Source organism: Orcinus orca, chromosome 1 (genome assembly GCF_937001465.1).
Source record: "Orcinus orca chromosome 1, mOrcOrc1.1, whole genome shotgun sequence".
Taxonomy (NCBI): Eukaryota; Metazoa; Chordata; class Mammalia; order Artiodactyla; family Delphinidae; genus Orcinus; species Orcinus orca.
In genome coordinates this window covers 132,549,018-132,567,657 of record NC_064559.1, presented here as the reverse complement: position 1 = coordinate 132,567,657, position 18,640 = coordinate 132,549,018, and the positions used below count along the sequence as shown (strand labels likewise).

Below are 18,640 nucleotides of genomic sequence, written 5' to 3'. Positions count from 1 at the left end.
TATCACCCTGATACCAAAACCAGACAAAGACACTACAAAAAAAAAATATTACAAACCAATATCACTGATGAACAAAGACACAAAAATCCTCAACAAAATACTAGCAGACAGAATCCAACAACACATTAAAAGGATCGTACATCATGATCAAGTGGGATTTATCCCAGGGATGCAAGGATCCTTCAATATATGCAAATCAAAAAAAAAAATATGCAAATCAATCAATGTGATACACCATATTAACAAACTGAAGAATAAAAACCATATGATCATCTCGATAGATACAGAAAAAGCCTTTGAAAAAATTCAACACCCATTTATGATAAAAACTCTCCAGAAAGTGAGCATAGAGGGAACCTACCTCAACATAATAAAGGCCATATATGACAAACTTACAGTAACCATCATTCTCAATGGTGAAAAACTGAAACCATTTCCTCTAAGATCAGGAACAAGACAAGGATGTCCACTCTCACCACTATTATTCAACATAGTTTTGGAAGTCCTAGCCACAGCAATCAGAGAAGAAAAAGAAATAACAGGAATCCAAATTGGAAAAGAAGAAGTAAAATTGTCTCTGTTTGCAGATGACATGATACAATACATAGATAATCCTAAAGATGCCACCAGAAAACTACTACAGCTAATCAATGAATTTGGTAAAGTTGCAGGATATAAAATTAACGCACAGAAATCTCTTGCATTCCTATACACTAACAACAAAAGATCAGAAAGAGAAATTAAGGAAACAATCCCATTCACCATTGCAACAAAAAGAATAAAATACTAGGAATAAACCTACCCAGGGAGACGAAATACCTGTACTCAGAAAACTACAAGACAATGAGGAAAGAAATCAAAGATGACACAAACAGATGGAGAAATATACCATGTTCTTGGATTGGAAGAATGAATATTGTGAAAATGACTATACTATCCAAAGCAATCTACAGATTCAATGCAATCCCTGTCAAATTACCAACAGCATTTTTTTACAGAAATAGAACAAAAAATCTTCAAATTTGTATGGAGACACAAAGGACCCTGAGTAGTCAGAGCAATCTTGAGGGAAAAAAAGAGAGCTGCAGGAATCAGACTCGCTGACTTCAGACTATACTACAAAGCTACCATAATCAAAACAATATGGTACTGGCCCAAAAACAGAAATATAGATCAGTGGAACAGGACAGAAAGCCCAGAGATAAATCCACACACCTATGGTCAACTAATCTATGACAAAGTATGCAAGGATATACAATGGAGAAAAGGCAGTCTCTTCAGTAAGTGGTGCTGGGAAAACTGGACAGCTACATGTAGAAGAATGAAATTAGAACACTCCCTAATACTATATACAAAAATAAACTCAAAATGGATTAAAGACCTAAGTGTAAGATCGGACACTATAAAACTCTTAGAGGAAAATATAGGAAGAACACTCTTTGACATAAATCACAGCAAGATCTTTTTTGATCTACCTCCTAGAGTAATGGAAATAAACACAAAAATAAACAAATGGGACCTAATGAAACTTAAAGCCTTTTGCATGCAAAGGAAACTATAAACAGGATGAAAAGACAACCCTCAGAATGGGAGAAAATATTTGCAAACAAATCAAGAGACAAAGGATTAATCTCCAAATTATATAAACAGCTCATGCAGCTCAATATTAATAAAACAAACAACCCAATCAAAAAATGGGCTCAAGACCTAAACAGACATTTCTCCAAAGAAGACATACAGATGGCCAAGAGGCACATGAAAACTTGCTCAATATCACTAATTATTAGAGAAATGCAAATCAAAACTACAAAGAGGTATCACCTCACACCAGTAAGAATGGCCATCATCAGAAAATCTATAAACAACAAATGCTGGAGAGGGTGTGGAGAAAAGGGAACCCTCTTGCACTGTTGATTTGAATGTAAATTGAAACAGCCACTGTGGAGAACAGTATGCAGGTTCTTTATAAAACTAAAAATATAATTACTATATGACCCAGCAATCCCACTACTGGGCATATACCCTGAGAAAACCATAATTCAAAAAGACACAGGCATCCCAATGTTCCTTGCAGCACTATTTACAATAGCCAGGTCATGGAAGCAACCTAAATGCTCATTGACAGACGAATGGATAAAGAAGATGTGGTACATATATACAATGAAACATTTATGTGTATATTTATGACAATGAGTCATAAAAACGAATGAAATTGGGTCATTTGTAGAGACGTGGATGGACCTAGAGACTGTCCTACAGAGTGAAGTCAGAAAGAGAAAAACAAATATCGTATATTAATGCATATATGTGGAATCTAGAAAAATGGTACAGATGAACGAGTTTGCAAGGCAGAAATAGAGACACAGATGTAGAGAACAAACATATGGACACCAATGGGGGAAAGTGGTAGGTGGGTGGTGGTAATGGGATAAATTGGGAGATTGGGATTGATATATATACACTATGTATAAAACAAGTAACTAATAAGAAAAAAAGATAAAATTAACCCATACTTATGAATTCATGGGAAAATTAAAAAACGTAAATGATCTAAACAGTCAAAGATGGTCAGACTGGATTAGAAAGCAAAACCCAACTATATAAAAACAAACATTGCTTACAGTGTCTATATACTACTTAACAGTAAAGAAATTTGAGATATATCCCACTGGAAAATAACATAAAATAGCTTTTGCTATAGTAAAAGTCAACATAACAAAGTTTTAGAATTGTCACATTGAGAAACAAGTTAAACAGTCTATATTGATTAATGTTCCATTTATTGTTGCTTGAAATTATATAACAATAGGTTCAGGCAGCCATTGGATTCTTAAAAATCTTTAGTAAAACAAAACAATAATGGTGAAAAATCGATAGAGTAAATAGATTCACTGACCTACCATCATTTTGCTTTCACAGAATACCTTTCTTCTTGTTAAGAAAATATAAAATTGGTTCCCGTCAAAACCCAATTAATAACCAATAATTATTTCTAAATGAAACAATTATCAACTTATGAAACAAAGCCACTGCAAAAGTGCTTTATATGAAGTTATCAATATGATGGGGGAAAAAATCAGTCCAAATATTTTGTTGCAAAAGAGTCAACAAAGCTAGTCAAATCCAAGAGAAAAAAAATCTGAACAAATATGAACTACTTTTTAAAAATAAAAATCATGCTTTGTAATTAGGTGTCTTTAATACTTTGTCTTATTAATATAAAAAGCATTTTTGTCTGATTGTTTTAGAAAATACCATCAAATATTCCCAGAAAAGACTTCATTTCATCAGCTTCATCCTCAGGATAATACCGACTGGAGGAAAAAGCAAACGTAAAAATAACTATTTTTGTAACACAATTTATTTTTAAATTTACAACAAATAATAATAAATATAAAATGGATAAACTTGAAGATTGCTGAGAGGGTTAATTTATTAAACAAACTTCAATGTGCATAACCTTGTAAAAAGTCTGGAGCAAATTAAGATTTCATAAACTGTGAAAGATAGAGACAAGTGTCTTAGATATTTCTTTAAACATATTGGAAAGTAATGCCATTTAATCAGTGTCAACAGGTCTATAAACCTTGACTATTCAAGGAGAGGGAAACTGCTAGAGTTACCCATAAAAATGACCAGCAGTCGGGGCACTGATTAGACTTAGTCTGACCTTCGCTTTGAATCTGTAGAATTGTAACAGAACTTGGTGGCTAAAATACAACTTGAATGTTAAAAAAATTAGCTGATCTCATTTCTCAAGTGACCTTACACTTCATATTATCAACATAGTGTATTCAAATCAGTAAAAAAAAGTTTATCAACATAATATAATGTTTTAATTACTAGCATCAAATATATGGGTTCTCAAAAATTGAGATATTTGATATTTTGAATTATCTTAAGGAGCTTAGGTCACCAGTGGTCTAAAATTTTAATGTCTTTAAGTAAATAAAACATTTAGGTTCTGATCTTTAAAATGAAACAAGGAATACTGAACTTCTTTGTAAAAAGTTCTTACTAGTGTAGTTTCAAAATATTTTTAAAGAGTTCTTACCTGAAATCAATCTCCTTTTTATGTTCACTGTTTCTAATAAAGCAATCCACTTTCTTAACAAAATTTGAAGAGCTTAGTATTTTTTCAGAGTGAGTAAAGCACAGCTTTTCAATCTCTGGCGACAGACTTTGTTGTTTTATTTCTTGTAAATGGACCTATATTTTGAGGTTAAAAAAATTAACAATCATTGAAGGTTTAACTATTCAGGTGGTATTTAAAAGAAAAACAAAGAAGTGCTTCTTCTTATAATACTTGCATTTCCAGCTTGTTGAGGTAATTTTGTCATGGAGGATGCAGCAAATGTGGACATAGCAGAATTTGATAAATAAATATCTGGCTTCTCATGTGATGAAACAAAACTAAAAATCAAAATGAATTATTTATAAAATACAGCAAATAAGAGAAACAAACCATTCTAATTTAGATCAACAGTGATTCTTTGGAAAATATGATTAGAGTTTATCATATTTATCAACACCAAAATTAGTGCTCCATTTCTTAGACTCATGGAGAACTTCGTGTATCTCCTTTCTTTTAGATAAAACAACAACTTATATAGTCCAAATAAAATAAGAATGTTACTTTTAAAGGCCTACAGAAATAATCATTCAACAATTTTCATTAAAACTGTCTTATGCTTAATCATCTATCATCTAGCAGTTTGTAAATCTTTTCTAAATCCCACTTGCTTAACTTTTAGTCTCCTTTCCCTATTCTGGTCTCACTGTAGACAGACATCTCTACCTATCTGTTCATGTATAACTGTATACTAGAATTCACCTTTAATCTTTTGTATTAAATTAATTCATTAAAAAACATTTATTATTCACTACTGTATGCCACACATTATACTAGGAGCTAAGTATGAAATAGTAAACACAGCCTCAGGTGGTTATCATCTATAGAGGGACAGACAATGAATAAACAATAAATATAATTATAGATCCTGAAGTGATATGAAAGAAATGAAATGAGCAATATTATAGGAAATAACAGTGTGGAGGCACAAACCCACTTTAAAAAGGTGGTCATGGATGCCGCTATGAGGAGGAGACAATTTAAGCTGACACAGGCTAAAATGTGACAGTCATACAAGGAGCAATAAACAGTAGATATGGGTAGGGAAGAATCACATATATTGATAAGAACTGAATCTCTTTATCTCTGATGAATGGCAAGGAATTAATATAGTAAAAAGGGTATGAAAGGAAAAGCATGTGTTTCCTTTTCATCTCAGACCCTCAGATTCCACAGGCCTTCTTCCTAGCAACAACTTCTGGCATCGGTTTCTCAGAGGTTTCTTGATAGGATTCCTTTTTAAACCCACTTATCTTCTGTTGGTCACTTCTAAACTCTCCCAGAATTATTTGTACTTTTCTAAAAGTGTGGTGCACAAAACTGTTCATATGCCTTGTTATCTTCCGACTTGTGATTTGCCTATTTTCTCTATACCTCCGGCTTTGTTCCACTTTGATGTTTCTAATCTGTTTATTCCGTATGACTCAGAGTTAGAAGCAATGAATGTAAATGATAAAAAGACAAATTTTAGACAAATATTTTTAAAAGCTATTGAGTGATCTGAGAGATACAAACATGAAACAAGCACTGAAGAGTGAATAAGCTCCTGGACATTGGAGTTGTCTTGGTATAAACAGCATGATTACTTGCCAGTGATGTTGGATGGTTATTCAAGGATCCAGTGGTGGTGAGACTAAATGACATTTAAGTTAAGCCCCCTTCAACTCTGGAATTCTCTGAAATCTATGATTCTGTGATGTTGATACTAATGTTTAGTAAAATGACTAAATAATAGCAAAAGTATCAAAAGACACCACAAATTTAAAACTTTTTTAAAGCAGGAGACATAAATAATCCTTAAGTAGAAAGTTGGACCATGAATAAAAAGTTATCAATGTTTCTTCTCTGTGGGAAAGTTTTGGCTCTGGCTATAATTTCTCTCCCTTGAGTTCTAATCAGGTCCAATATCCAAATGCATTTTACATTTCTACAAAGATACTGTAAGTTGTGGGGATGGGCAGTGGTGGTGGTGTGATGAATTGGGAGATTGGGATTGACATATATACACTAATATGTATAAAATAGATAACTAATAAGAACCTGCTGTATAAAAAATAAAATAAAAATTAAAAAAAAATACTTTAAGTTGAACATTTCTAAAATTATTGTTTTTTTCCCAAACGTCTATGTTCTATATTCTCAGATAATACCTCAATCTACCCACTTGCCATTTATTTTTCCCTCTTCCTTTACTACCATATTCTAGCAATTGCTAAATCTAATCTGTGTTATCTATGAAATATTTGAAAAATCCAATTCTACCTCTCAGTTTCTATCACCTCTACCCTAGTTGAGGCCTCATCATAGCCTGCCTTTCTCATTGGCCACCATGCCCCTGCTGGTCCCACCCTCTACAAATCATTCTAGATATCACTGCTAGAATGATTTTTTCTGATTAAATTATATAAACTGTGCTTAAATATTTTGGATGGGCCCTCACTACTTACTATGGAGATCAAATACTAGAGGCCTCTAGGCTACATACGGTCTACAAGCATTATTATTATTTTTTGGAGAGAGGGTGCTGCAGACCATATCACATTTTAAAAAATGAGCTGTCAAAATTTAAAAGTCAGGAGAGCTTCAAGATGGCGGAAGAGTAAGACGCAGAGATCACCTTCCTCCCCACAAATACATCAGAAATACATCTACATGTGGAACAACTCCTACAGAACACCTACTGAACGCTGGCAGAAGACCTCAGACCTCCCAAAAGGCAAGAAACTCCCCACGTACCTGGGTGGGGCAAGAGAAAAAAGAAAAAACAGAGACAAAAGAATAGGGATGGGACCTGCACCAGTGGAAGGGAGCTGTGAAGGAGGAAAGATTTCCACACACTAGGAAGCCCCTTCGCGGGTGGAGACTGCGGGTGGCGGAGGGGGGAAGCTTCGGAGCCGCGGAGGAGAGCACAGCAACAGGGGTGTGAAGGCAAAAGCAGAGAGATTCCCGCACAGAGGATCGGTGCCGACCGTCACTCACCAGACCGAGAGGCTTGTCTGCTCACCCACCAGGGCGGGCGGGGCTGGGAGTTGAGGCTCGGGCTTCGGTCGGAGCGCCGGGAGAGGACTGGGGTTGGCGGCGTGAGCACAGCCTGCCGGGGGTTAGTGCGCCACGGCTGGCCGGGAGGGAGTCCGGGAAAAGGTCTGGACCTGCCGAGGAGGCAAGAGACTTTTTCTTCCCTCTTTGTTTCCTGGTGCGTGAGGAGAGGGGATTAACAGCGCTGCTTAAAGGAGCTCCAGAGACGGGCGCGAGCCGCGGCTAAAAGCGCAGACCCCAGAGACGGGCATGAGACGCTAAGGCTGCTGCTGCCGCCACCAAGAAGCCTGTGTGCGAGCACAGGTCACTATCCACACCCCGCTTCCGGGGAGCCTGTGCAGCCCGCCACTGCCAGGGTCCCGGGATCCAGGGACAACTTCCCCGGGAGAACGCACAGCGCACCTCAGGCTGGTGCAACGTCACACCAGCCTCTGCCACCACAGGTCGCCCCACATCCGTACCCCTCCCTGAGTGAGCCAGAGCCCCCAAATCAGCTGCTCCTTTACCCCGTCCTGTCTGAGCCAAGAACCGTCACCCTCAGGGAACCTACACGCAGAGGTGGGTCCAAATCCAAGCTGAGCCCCTGGGAGCTGTGTGAACAAAGAAGAGAAAGGGAAATCTCTCCCAGCAGCGTCAGAAGCAGCGGATTAAATCTCCACAATCAACTTCATGTACCCTGAATCTGTGGAATACCTGAATAGACAACGAATCACCCCAAATTGAGGAGGTGGACTTTGGGAGCAACAATATATATACACTTTTCCCTTTTTCTCTTTTTGTGAGTGTGTATGTGTATACTTCTGTGTGTGATTTTGTCTGTATAGCTTTGCTTTTACCATTTGTCCTAGGGTTCTGTCTGTTTTAACTTTTTTTTAATACTTAAAAATTCTTTTTCTTAATAATTATTTTTTATTTTAATAACTTTATTTTATTTTATCTTCTTTCTTTCTTTTTTTTCCTCCCTTTTATTCTGAGCCATGTGGAGGACAGGCTCTTGGTGCTCCAGCCAGGTGGCAGGGCTGTGCCACTGAGGTGGGAGAGCCGAGTTCAGGACACTGGTCCACAAGAGACCTCCCAGCTCCACGTAATATCAAATGGCGAAAATCTCCCAGAGATCTCCATCTCAATGCCAAGACCCAGTTCCACTCAACAACCAGCAAGCTACAGTGCTGGACACCCTGTGCCAAACAACTAGCAAGACAGGAGCAAAACCCCATCCATTAGCAGAGAGGCTGCCTAAAATCATAGTAAGTCCACAGACACCCCAAAACACACCACCAGACATGGACCTGCCCAAAAGAAAGACAACATCCAGCCTCATCCACCAGAACACAGGCACCAGTCCCCTTCACCAGGAAGCCTACACAACCCACTGAACCAAACTTAGCCACTGGGGACATACATCAGAAACAACGAGAACTACAAACCTGTAGCCTGTGAAAAGGAGACCCCAACCACAGTAAGTTAAGCAAAATGAGAAGACAGAAAAACACACAGCAGATGAAGGAGCAAGGCAAAAACCCACCAGACCTAACAAATGAAGAGGAAATAGGCCGTCTACCTGCAAAAGAATTCAGAGTAATGATAGTAAAGATGATCCAAAATCTTGGAAATAGAATGGAGAAAATACAAGAAACGTTTAACAAGGACTTAGAAGAACTAAAGAGAAAACAAACAGTGATGAACAAAACAATAAATGATATTAAAAATTCTCTAGAAGTGTTCAATAGCAGAATAACTGAGGCAGAAGAATGGATAAGTGACCTGGAAGATAAAATAGTGGAAATAACTACCACAGAGCAAAATAAAGAAAAAAGAATGAAAAGAATTGAGGACAGTCTCACAGACCTCTGGGACAACATTAAATGCACCAACATTCGAATTATAGGGGTCCCAGAAGAAGAAGAGAAAGAGAAAGGGACTGAGAAAATATTTGAAGAGATTATACTTGAAAACTTCCCTAATATGGGAAAAGAAATAGTCAATCAAGTCCAGGAAGCACAGGCAGTCACATATAGGAAAAATCCAAGGAGAAACACACCAAGACACATATTAATCAAACTATCAAAAATTAAATACAAAGAACAAATATTAAAAGCAGCAAGGAAAAAACAATAAATAAAACATAAGGGAATCCCCATAAGGTTAACAGCTGGTCTATCAGCAGAAACTCTGCAAGCCAGAAGGGAGTGGCAGGACATATTTAAAGTGATAAAGGAGAAAAACCTACAACCAAGATTACTCTACCCGGCAAGGATCTCATTCAGATTTGATGGAGAAATTAAAAGCTTTACAGACAAGCAAAAGCTAAGAGAATTCAGCACCACCAAACCAGCTCTACAACAAATGCTAAAGGAACATCTCCAGGGAGGAAACAAAAGAGAAAGAAAGACCTACAATAATAAACCAAAAACAATTAAGACAGTGGAGATAGGAACATACACATTGATAATTACCTTAAATGTAAAGGAATAAATGCTCCAACTAAAAGACATAGATTGGCTGAATGGATACAAAAACAAGACACGTATATATGCTGTCTACAAGAGACCCACTTCAGACCTAGGGACACATACAGACTGACAGTGAGGGGATGGAAAAAGATATTCCATGCAAACGGAAGTCAAAAGAAAGCTGGAGTAGCAATTCTCATATCAGACAAAATAGACTCTAAAATAAAGACTATTACAAGAGACAAAGAAGGACACTACATAATGATCAAGGGATCAATCCAAGAAGAAGATATAACAATTGTAAATATTTATGCACCCAACATAGGAGCACCTCAATACATAAGGCAATTACTAACAGTCATAAAAGGGGAAATTGACAGTAACACAATCATAGTAGGGGACTTTAACACCTCACTTTCACCAATGGACAGATCATCCAAAATGAAAGTAAATAAGGAAACACAAGCTTTAAATGATACATTAAACAAGATGGACTTAATTGATATTTATAGAATATTCCATCCAAAAACAATAGTATACACATTCTTCTCAAGTGCTCATGGAACATTCTCCAGGATAGATCATAGCTTGGGTCACAAATCAAGCCTTGGTAAATTTAATAAAATTGAAATCGTATCAAGTATCTTTTCCAACCACAATGCTGTGAGACTAGATATCAATTACAGGAAAAAATCTGTAAGAAATACAAACATATGGAGGCTAAACAACACACTACTTAATAACCAAGAGATCACTGAATAAATCAAAGAGGAGATCAGAAAATACCTAGAAACAAATGACAATGAAAACACGACACCCAAAACCTATGGGATGCAGCAAAAGCAGTTATAAGAGGGAAATTTATAGCAATACAATCTTACCTTAAAAAACATGAAACATCTCATATAGACAACCTAACCTTACACCTAAAGCAATAAGAGAATGAAGAACAAAAAACCCCAAAGTTAGCAGAAGGAAAGAAATTATCAAGATTAGATCAGAAATAAATGAAAAAGAAATGAAGAAAACGATAGCAAAGATCAATAAAACTAAAAGCTGGTTCTTTGAGAAGATAAACAAAATTGATAAACCATTAGCCAGACTCATCAAGAAAAAAAAGGGAGAAGATTCAAATCAATAGAATTAGAAATGAAAAAGGGGAAGTAACAACTGACACTGCAGAAATACAAAAGATCATGAGAGATTACTACAAGCAACTATATGCCAATAAAATGGACAAACTGGAAGAAATGGACAAATTCTTAGAAATGCACAACCTTCCGAGACTGAACCAGGAAGAAATAGAAAGTATGAACAGACCAATCACAAGCACTGAAATTGAAACTGTAATTAAAACTCTTCCAACAAACAAAAGCCCAGGACCAGATGGCTTTACAGGAGAATTCTATCAAACATTTAAAGAACAGCTAACACCTATCCTTCTCAAACTCTTCCAAAATATAGCAGAGGGAGGAACACTCCCAAACTCATTCTACGAGGCCACCATCACTCTGATACCATAACCAGACAAAGATGTCACAAAGAAAGAAAACTACAGGCCAATATCACTGATGAACATAGATGCAAAACTCCTCAACAAAATACTAGCGAACAGAATCCAACAGCACATTGAAAGGATAATACACTATGGTCAAGTGGCGTTTATCCCAGGAATGCAAGGATTCTTCAATACATGCAAATCAATCAACGTGATACACCACATTAACAAATTGAAGGAGAAAAACCATATGATCATCTCAATCGATGCACAGAAAGCTTTCGACAAAATTCAAAACCCATTTATGATAAAAACTCACCAGAAAGTAGGCATAAAGGGAACTTTCCTCAACATAATAAAGGCCATATATGACAAACCCACTCAACATCGTCCTCAATGGTGAAAAACTGAAACCATTTCCACTAAGATCAGGAACAAGACAAGGTTGCCCACTCTCCCACTATTATTCAACATAGTTTTGGAAGTTTTAGCCACAGCAATCAGAGAAGAAAAGGAAATAAAAGGAATCCAAACTGGAAAAGAAGAAGTAAAGCTGTCACTGTTTGTAGATGACATAATACTTAACACAGAGAATCCTAAATATGCTACCAGAAAACTACTGGAGCTAATCAAAGAATTTGGTAAAGTAGCAGGATACAAAATTAATGCACAGAAATCTCTTGCATTCCTATTCAATACTGATGAAAAATCTGAAAGAGAAATTAAGGAAACACTCCCATTTACCACTGCAACAAAAAGAATAAAATACCTAGGAATAAACCTACCTAAGGAGAAAAAAGACCTGTATGCAGAAAACCATAAGACACTGGTGAAAGAAATTAAAGATGAGACAAATAGATGGAGAGATATACCATGTTCTTGGATTGGAAGAATCAACCTTGTGAAAATGACTCTACTACCCAAAGGAATCTACAGATTCAATGCAATCCGTATCAAACTACAACTGGCATTTTTCACAGAACTAGAACAAAAAAATTCACAATTTGTGTGGAAACACAAAAGACCCAGAATAGCCAAAGCAATCTTGAGACAGAAAAACGGAGCTGGAGGAATCACGCTCCCTGACTTCAGACTATACTACAAAGCTAGAGTGATCAACACAGTATGGTACTGGCACAGAAACAGAAATATAGATCAATGGAACAGGATAGAAAGCCAAGAGATAAACCCACTTACATATGGTCACCTTATCTTTGATAAAGGAGGCAAGCATATACAGTGGAGAAAATACAGCCTCTTCAATAAGTGGTGCTGGGAAAACTGGAAAGCTACATGTAAAAGAATGAAATTAGAACACTCCCTAACACCATACACAAAAATAAACTCAAAATGGATTACAGACCTAAATGTAAGGGCAGACACCATCAAAGTTTAGGGGAAAACATAGGCAGAACACTCTATGACATAAATCACAGCAAGATCCTTTTTGACCCACCTCCTAGAGAAATGGAAATAAAAACAAAAATAAACAAATGGGACCTAATGAAACTTAAAAGCTTTTGCACAGCAAAGGAAACCGTAAATAAGACCAAAAGACAACCCTCAGAATGGGAGAAATATCTGCAAATGAAGCAACTGACAAAGGATTAATCTCCAAAATTTACAAGGAGCTCATGCAGCTCAACATTAAAAAAACAAACAACCCAATCCAAAAATGGGCAGAAGACCTAAATAGACATTTCTCCAAAGAAGACATACAGATTGCCAACAGACACATGAAAGAATGCTCAACATCATTAATCATTAGAGAAATGCAAATCAAAACTACAATGAGATATCATCTCATGCCGGTCAGAATGGCCATCATCAAAAAATCTACAAACAATAAATGCTGGACAGGTTATGCAGAAAAGGGAACCCTCTTGCATTGTTGGTGGGAATGTAAATTGATACAGCCACTATGGGGAGCAGTATGGACGTTCCTTAAAAAACTAAAAATAGAACTACCATATGACTCAGCAATCCCACTACTGGGCATATACCCTGAGTAAACCATAATTCAGAAAGAGTCATGTACCAAAATGTTCATTGCAGCTCTGTTTACAGTAGCCAGGACATGGAAGCAACCGAAGTGTCCATCAATAGATGAATGGATAAAGAAGATGTGGCACATATACACAATGGAATATTACTCAGCCATAAAAAGGAATGAAACTGAGTTATTTGTAGTGAGGTGGATGGACCTAGAGACTGTCATACAGAGTGAAGTAAGTCAGAAAGAGAAAAACAAATACCGTATGCTAACACATATATATAGAATCTAAAAAAAAAAATGGTTATGAAGAACCTAGGGCAAGATGGGAATAAAGATGCAGACCTACTAGAGAATGGACTTGAGGATATGAGGAGGGGGAAGGGTAAGCTGGGACAAAGTGAGAGAGTGGCATGGACATATATACACTACCAAATGTAAAATAGATAGCTAGTGGGAAGCAGCCGCATAGCACAGCGAGATCAGCTCAGTGCTTTGTGACCACCTAGAGGGGTGGGATAGGGAGGGTGGGAGGGACAGAGATGCAAGAGGGAAGAGATATGGGGACATATGTATAACTGATTCACTTTGTTGTAAAGCGGAAACTAGCACACCACTGTAAAGCAATTATACTCCAATAAAGATGTTAAAAAAAATTAAAAGTTAGGAGATGTCACATAAATTTTTGATCTTAGCTTTTTTTAAAAATCAGGATATTTGACAACACTCGACTCACATTTCCTGTACAGCAACAACTGGTTGGAGCTGAGTAGTGGTTATTCCCTTTAGATGGGACACTCTACAGTTAACCTTGGCCCATGAAATCCCAAAGGCAGTTTGAGCTTGTGACCCCTGACCTACTGGATACAGCACAGGTATCTAAATATGGCATTCATGGCCCCTCACAGACCTCAGCAATCTCAGCCTTAATTCTATGACTACATAGACCACACTTTACTGACCCTTGAGCATGGGATGCCTTTTCAAGCCTTATCCCTTTACATGTACTCTTCTACCTGGAATGCCTTAGTCTCCTTTTTTCTACCTGTCAAACTCCTATTCAGTTTTCACATCTTATAAAAAGTGAAGATTCCTCAGCTCCAGCCCCAGAGACCATGATTCAGTAAGTCTAGCATGGGGCCCAAGAATGTGCATTTTTAATGTGCACCCCTGGGTAATTTTGATTTTGGGGTGGTCTGACAACAGCACTTTGAGAAACACAGCTCTAAGATTAAGAGGCTTTAAGTTGGCTAATACCTTATTGCTTCTCTGACATCTAATGACTTTATCCCCATCTCCACTTACATGTCAGGAGGATATAAAGTTGTAAGTGTTTGAAAATAAAGTTCTAAAACTTGCCTGTTTGACATTTCTCTTTGGAATTTGCTTTTTGATTCTTCAAAGGGTAGCTTACTTTCCCTGGTTCTTGAACTCAAAGGGTTTCCAAATCCTAGGTAAAAAGATAACATTTTGAAATAAATTGAATAGAATATCTGTATTCTATTCTAGAGTAGAGTATCTCTCCAAACAGATATGATCTGGTTAAGGAGAGAATGAAAAATTCTTCTCAATAATCAAATTTAATGTGCATAGACAAAACAAAGGAGCAAAGCTAAGAGAATAAAACTATAAAACACATAGGTTAGCTTATTAGTCACTATATTAAAAGGTCCCCAACCACTATCATTTATTTATTTATTTATTTATTTATTTATTTATTTTTAAGCCATGTAAATGATCAAGTCGAAGTTCATTCAATATTTTCTATGGTCTGCAAGGGACTGATTTCCATCTGTCAGCCATCCTGGGAAAGAGTATCTCCGTCTCCCTATCTTGTCTTACACTTACCAAGATTTTCACTTCTCTGTTTTGGTGAAATAGAGTAGATTCACCAGTAACTCAAAGGCCTAGTCCCATTATTTTTGGATTGTGTATGATTTAAGCACAATATCTAATACAAGAGAAACTAATCTTTTCCTGTTTATTTATACTTGAAAAGTCAATATTTCTATTAGAAATAAAAGTTATGTTTTTTGCTAGCATGTGAAAAAAGAATATTTTTTAAATTGGAACATTTTTGTTTTTCACAAACATTACCAGACTACATGAGATCTTAAAATGGAGAGCAGGATAGTCTGTTTTATGAGGGAAAATTCGATAAACAATCTGAATTTGAATAGAGCCTTTACAAGATAAGGAGCAACAGAATAGAAAAAGCTCATTTCCTATATCGTCATCATGGAATAACCTTGACCTCTGTCCCTAGGGATAGGAAATGTTATTTGTGGGAGGGTCAAATTTTACTTTTGCTAAAAATTATAATCTTAACAAACTGAAACTAATTAAGCAAGCACACAAAAAAGAAAAAGAAAAGTAGTCCCAAAAGCTTAACTGAAAAATATTCAAATAATTTCTCATAAAATTATTTCATTCTAACATATATTTCAAATACAATACACACATATATACAAAAATACATACATACAAATGAAATATATTTCATGCTATTTACCTGATGTTTTTGTCTTCTCGGTATCAGTTGAAAAGCTAGTAACTTCTATTAAGCTTTCATCATCAAAATCATCCCAAACTTCATTTCCCAATTCAAAGTTCACATTCAAAACTTCTGAAAATGAAGAATTACTTTTAACCGCATCTGTCAAATCCTGGTTTTCAGATGCATTAAGATTTCTGTTGAACAGCATTGTTTGAGGTGCTTTCTCATTTGAAGTTGTAGAATAGGCCCGTCTAGAAAAATCTGTCATGTGTATGTATAAATGAGTATAGGCACTTTTTAAACCTTAAGCATCATTATCTATTGACATATCAAACACATCTTTCAACTACTAAACAGAGGTCTTGAGTAGTAGTGTTCTAAAGCATCGCTGAGTATTGTATTCAACAATTTTATTTACTGTATTACATGTAGTGATTGACTGCTGCACTAAATTTAATTTTCAAGGTATTCTTCTAGACAGAATTAATTTTCCCTCTTAATTCCCACATAAGAATAATCTTACTCCAAGATTGGATTGTAATAGCTTCTAAAATGGGCTTCCTCCCCCATCTCTTCTCCCTACAAGCAGTTAATTTTGAGTATTGTTACGAAAATATATCGTTATTTTTCTCCTTCTAAAATATCCTCAGTGTTATCCATTGTTTATAGCCTGGGTTTAGAGCCAGACTACCTGGGTAAAAATTCCACCTCCATCATTTACTAGTTGGATGATCTTAGACAAGTAATTTAAACTCTGAGCTTAGTTTTCTCCTCTGCAAAATGGGGATAATAATAGTACCTAACATGGAACCTCCCTGGTGGCATGGTGGTTGAGACTCCCCGCTCCCAATGCAGGGGGCCCGGGTTCGATCCCTGGTCCGGGAACTAGATGTCACCTGCATGCCACAACTAAGAGTTCTCATGCCACAACTAAGGAGCTGGCAAGCCACAACTAAGGAGCCTGCCTGCCGCAACTAAGACCCAACACAACCAAATAAATAAATAAATAATAGTACCTAATACATATGATTGTTATGGGGACTAAATGTCTTTACTTGTACAGTTTTCCATAGCAGTGGTTAATAAATATTCAATAATTCGCTTCTCCAAAAAATTTTATGCATATATATGTATTATATGTAAAGGATGTATAGCACACAATTTACAAATAATGATAAAATATACAGCATGCTTAACTGTAAATTCCATATATCTAATTGATTATCACTGAAAGTTTTCATTGAATTTTGCCAAACTCTTGTATCTGTATCAACCTATGGTTACAATTTATAAATGAATGTAGTTCTCACATTCATTTGTCAATTCGAGCGTTGTTTGATATTTTTGTTGACTTTAATAAAAGTAAAACAATAAAGACATATGTTGGGATTTCACTCATTCACCCATAGCCTTAAGCAATTTCCTTGCTGAATTAGATAATAATTTTCAAATGCTAGAAGAATATTCCTTCAATTTTTCTTGCTATCCACAATATAAGGGCTACAGACATGACACACTGATAAATTAAATCTGCACTACTGTCATTTTCTCCATCACTTTCTTAGGTATAAACAATAAACAAAACAATAAGTTAGGCCCTGATTTGTAGTGTTTGCTGATTTCCATTCTATAAGTATTCCCACCATGACTGATTTCAAGCTACAAATGTGACGTAACTGAATGCAAAGTTGGGAAGAAATGCACAATAGCACCCCTTTATACAGTATTTCCACCATACAGATATAAATATAGATGCAAATAATCTCAAGAATACAGATAACAGTAAAATGTAGTAGAATAATTAGGAAATGGTTAGTTTTTAATATTTATAACCTTTGTGTTTAATATAACTTAATTGTAAGTTTATATAATTAAACTTTAATGATGCCTGATTCCCCAAAATTTAATAATCATCTCACAAGCTAGTACAAGCTTGCTCCAGTAAAATTTAAAGTGAGTTTCCTTCACTTTAAATAACCGCTATCCTTTTCTTCACTATCCAAATCCTTCTCTATCCTTCAACTGTACCTACAACTCCAGTACACATTATTCTACTTTTGTGCCTTGATACACATACACAGTATGCTATGTCCTGAAAAGAGAAGTAGGTACAAAGTGCAGTGGAAATATAAAGAGAAGAAGACCATTTGGCTAGATGGGGACTGGCAGCTAAAGAAGGAAGAGACTTGAGCATATTTATATGCTGAAAAGAAAGAGGCCACAGGGAGAAGATACTGAAAATAAGGGCAAGAGGAGAGAGATAGCTGGTCTTCTAAAGACCCAGAGGGGGCAGAATTGGAAAGATTACGATTACAGGTGGAGAGATAAACTTTGAATAGAAGAAAAGATAATTCTTCTTTCAAAATAAATAGAGAGTTATGGATGGGTGCAGAAACAGAGAAATATAATAGTTGGGGGGGGTGGAAAGTTGAAAGAGTTTGTATATTACAGGTTTGATTTTCAATTCTCCACTGATAACTAAAAGTCAATTTCATTTTATAGAAATGGCATTGCCTGGGAATCAAGAGATATGAAATCTATTTCTAGTCCTGCTATTAATTAGATATGTAATTTTGGCCAAGTCATTTAATCTCTGAGTCTTGGCTTCTTTCATTGTAAAATGAGAAATTGCACAAAGGTCCATTACAATTTAAATTTTACAATTCAACATGCTTTCTCATAATTTCTGACATTTTTTCTTCTTCTCTTTTTGCACCTGGAATACAGATGATAACAATTGCCATGTTTTTCTTAAAACATTCTTAAGAATGTTTTTGAATACATTATTTGAATACATTTGAATGTATTTGAATTGAATACAGTATTTGAATACATTTAAAGTATGTTTTGTCACCAAAGACTAATGTGGAAAAAGTATAATGAATATACTCAATTACTATTAATAACAGTACCAGATATTATGCTAAGAGCTTTATATATATTATCTCATTTAACCCTAAAATCCCTAAAATATAACCAGATGAGGGAATTGAGATGAACTGGGTAAGTATACTATGAAAAGTCATACAAC

General features: G+C 36.0%; 1 protein-coding gene across 2 annotated transcripts in view; it reads right to left on the bottom strand.

Moving 5' to 3' along the window:
- Positions 1 to 2,761: 2,761 nt before the first annotated feature.
- HFM1 (helicase for meiosis 1) overlaps positions 2,762 to 18,640 on the bottom strand; it is a 128,951-nt gene continuing 113,072 nt past the window's right edge. The window contains exons 34-38 of one of the 2 annotated variants that reach the window (XM_033432488.2): positions 15,625 to 15,870; positions 14,472 to 14,562; positions 4,311 to 4,413; positions 4,055 to 4,209; positions 2,762 to 3,314 (exon numbers count right to left, since the gene is read on the bottom strand). In XM_033432488.2, the coding sequence (XP_033288379.2) occupies positions 3,245 to 3,314; positions 4,055 to 4,209; positions 4,311 to 4,413; positions 14,472 to 14,562; positions 15,625 to 15,870 (665 nt within the window). In that variant the 3' untranslated portion in view covers positions 2,762 to 3,244. Of the gene's footprint in view, positions 3,315 to 4,054; positions 4,210 to 4,310; positions 4,414 to 14,471; positions 14,563 to 15,624; positions 15,871 to 18,640 lie in introns of those variants that run through there. The other variant, XR_007478961.1, reaches the window with a different exon arrangement.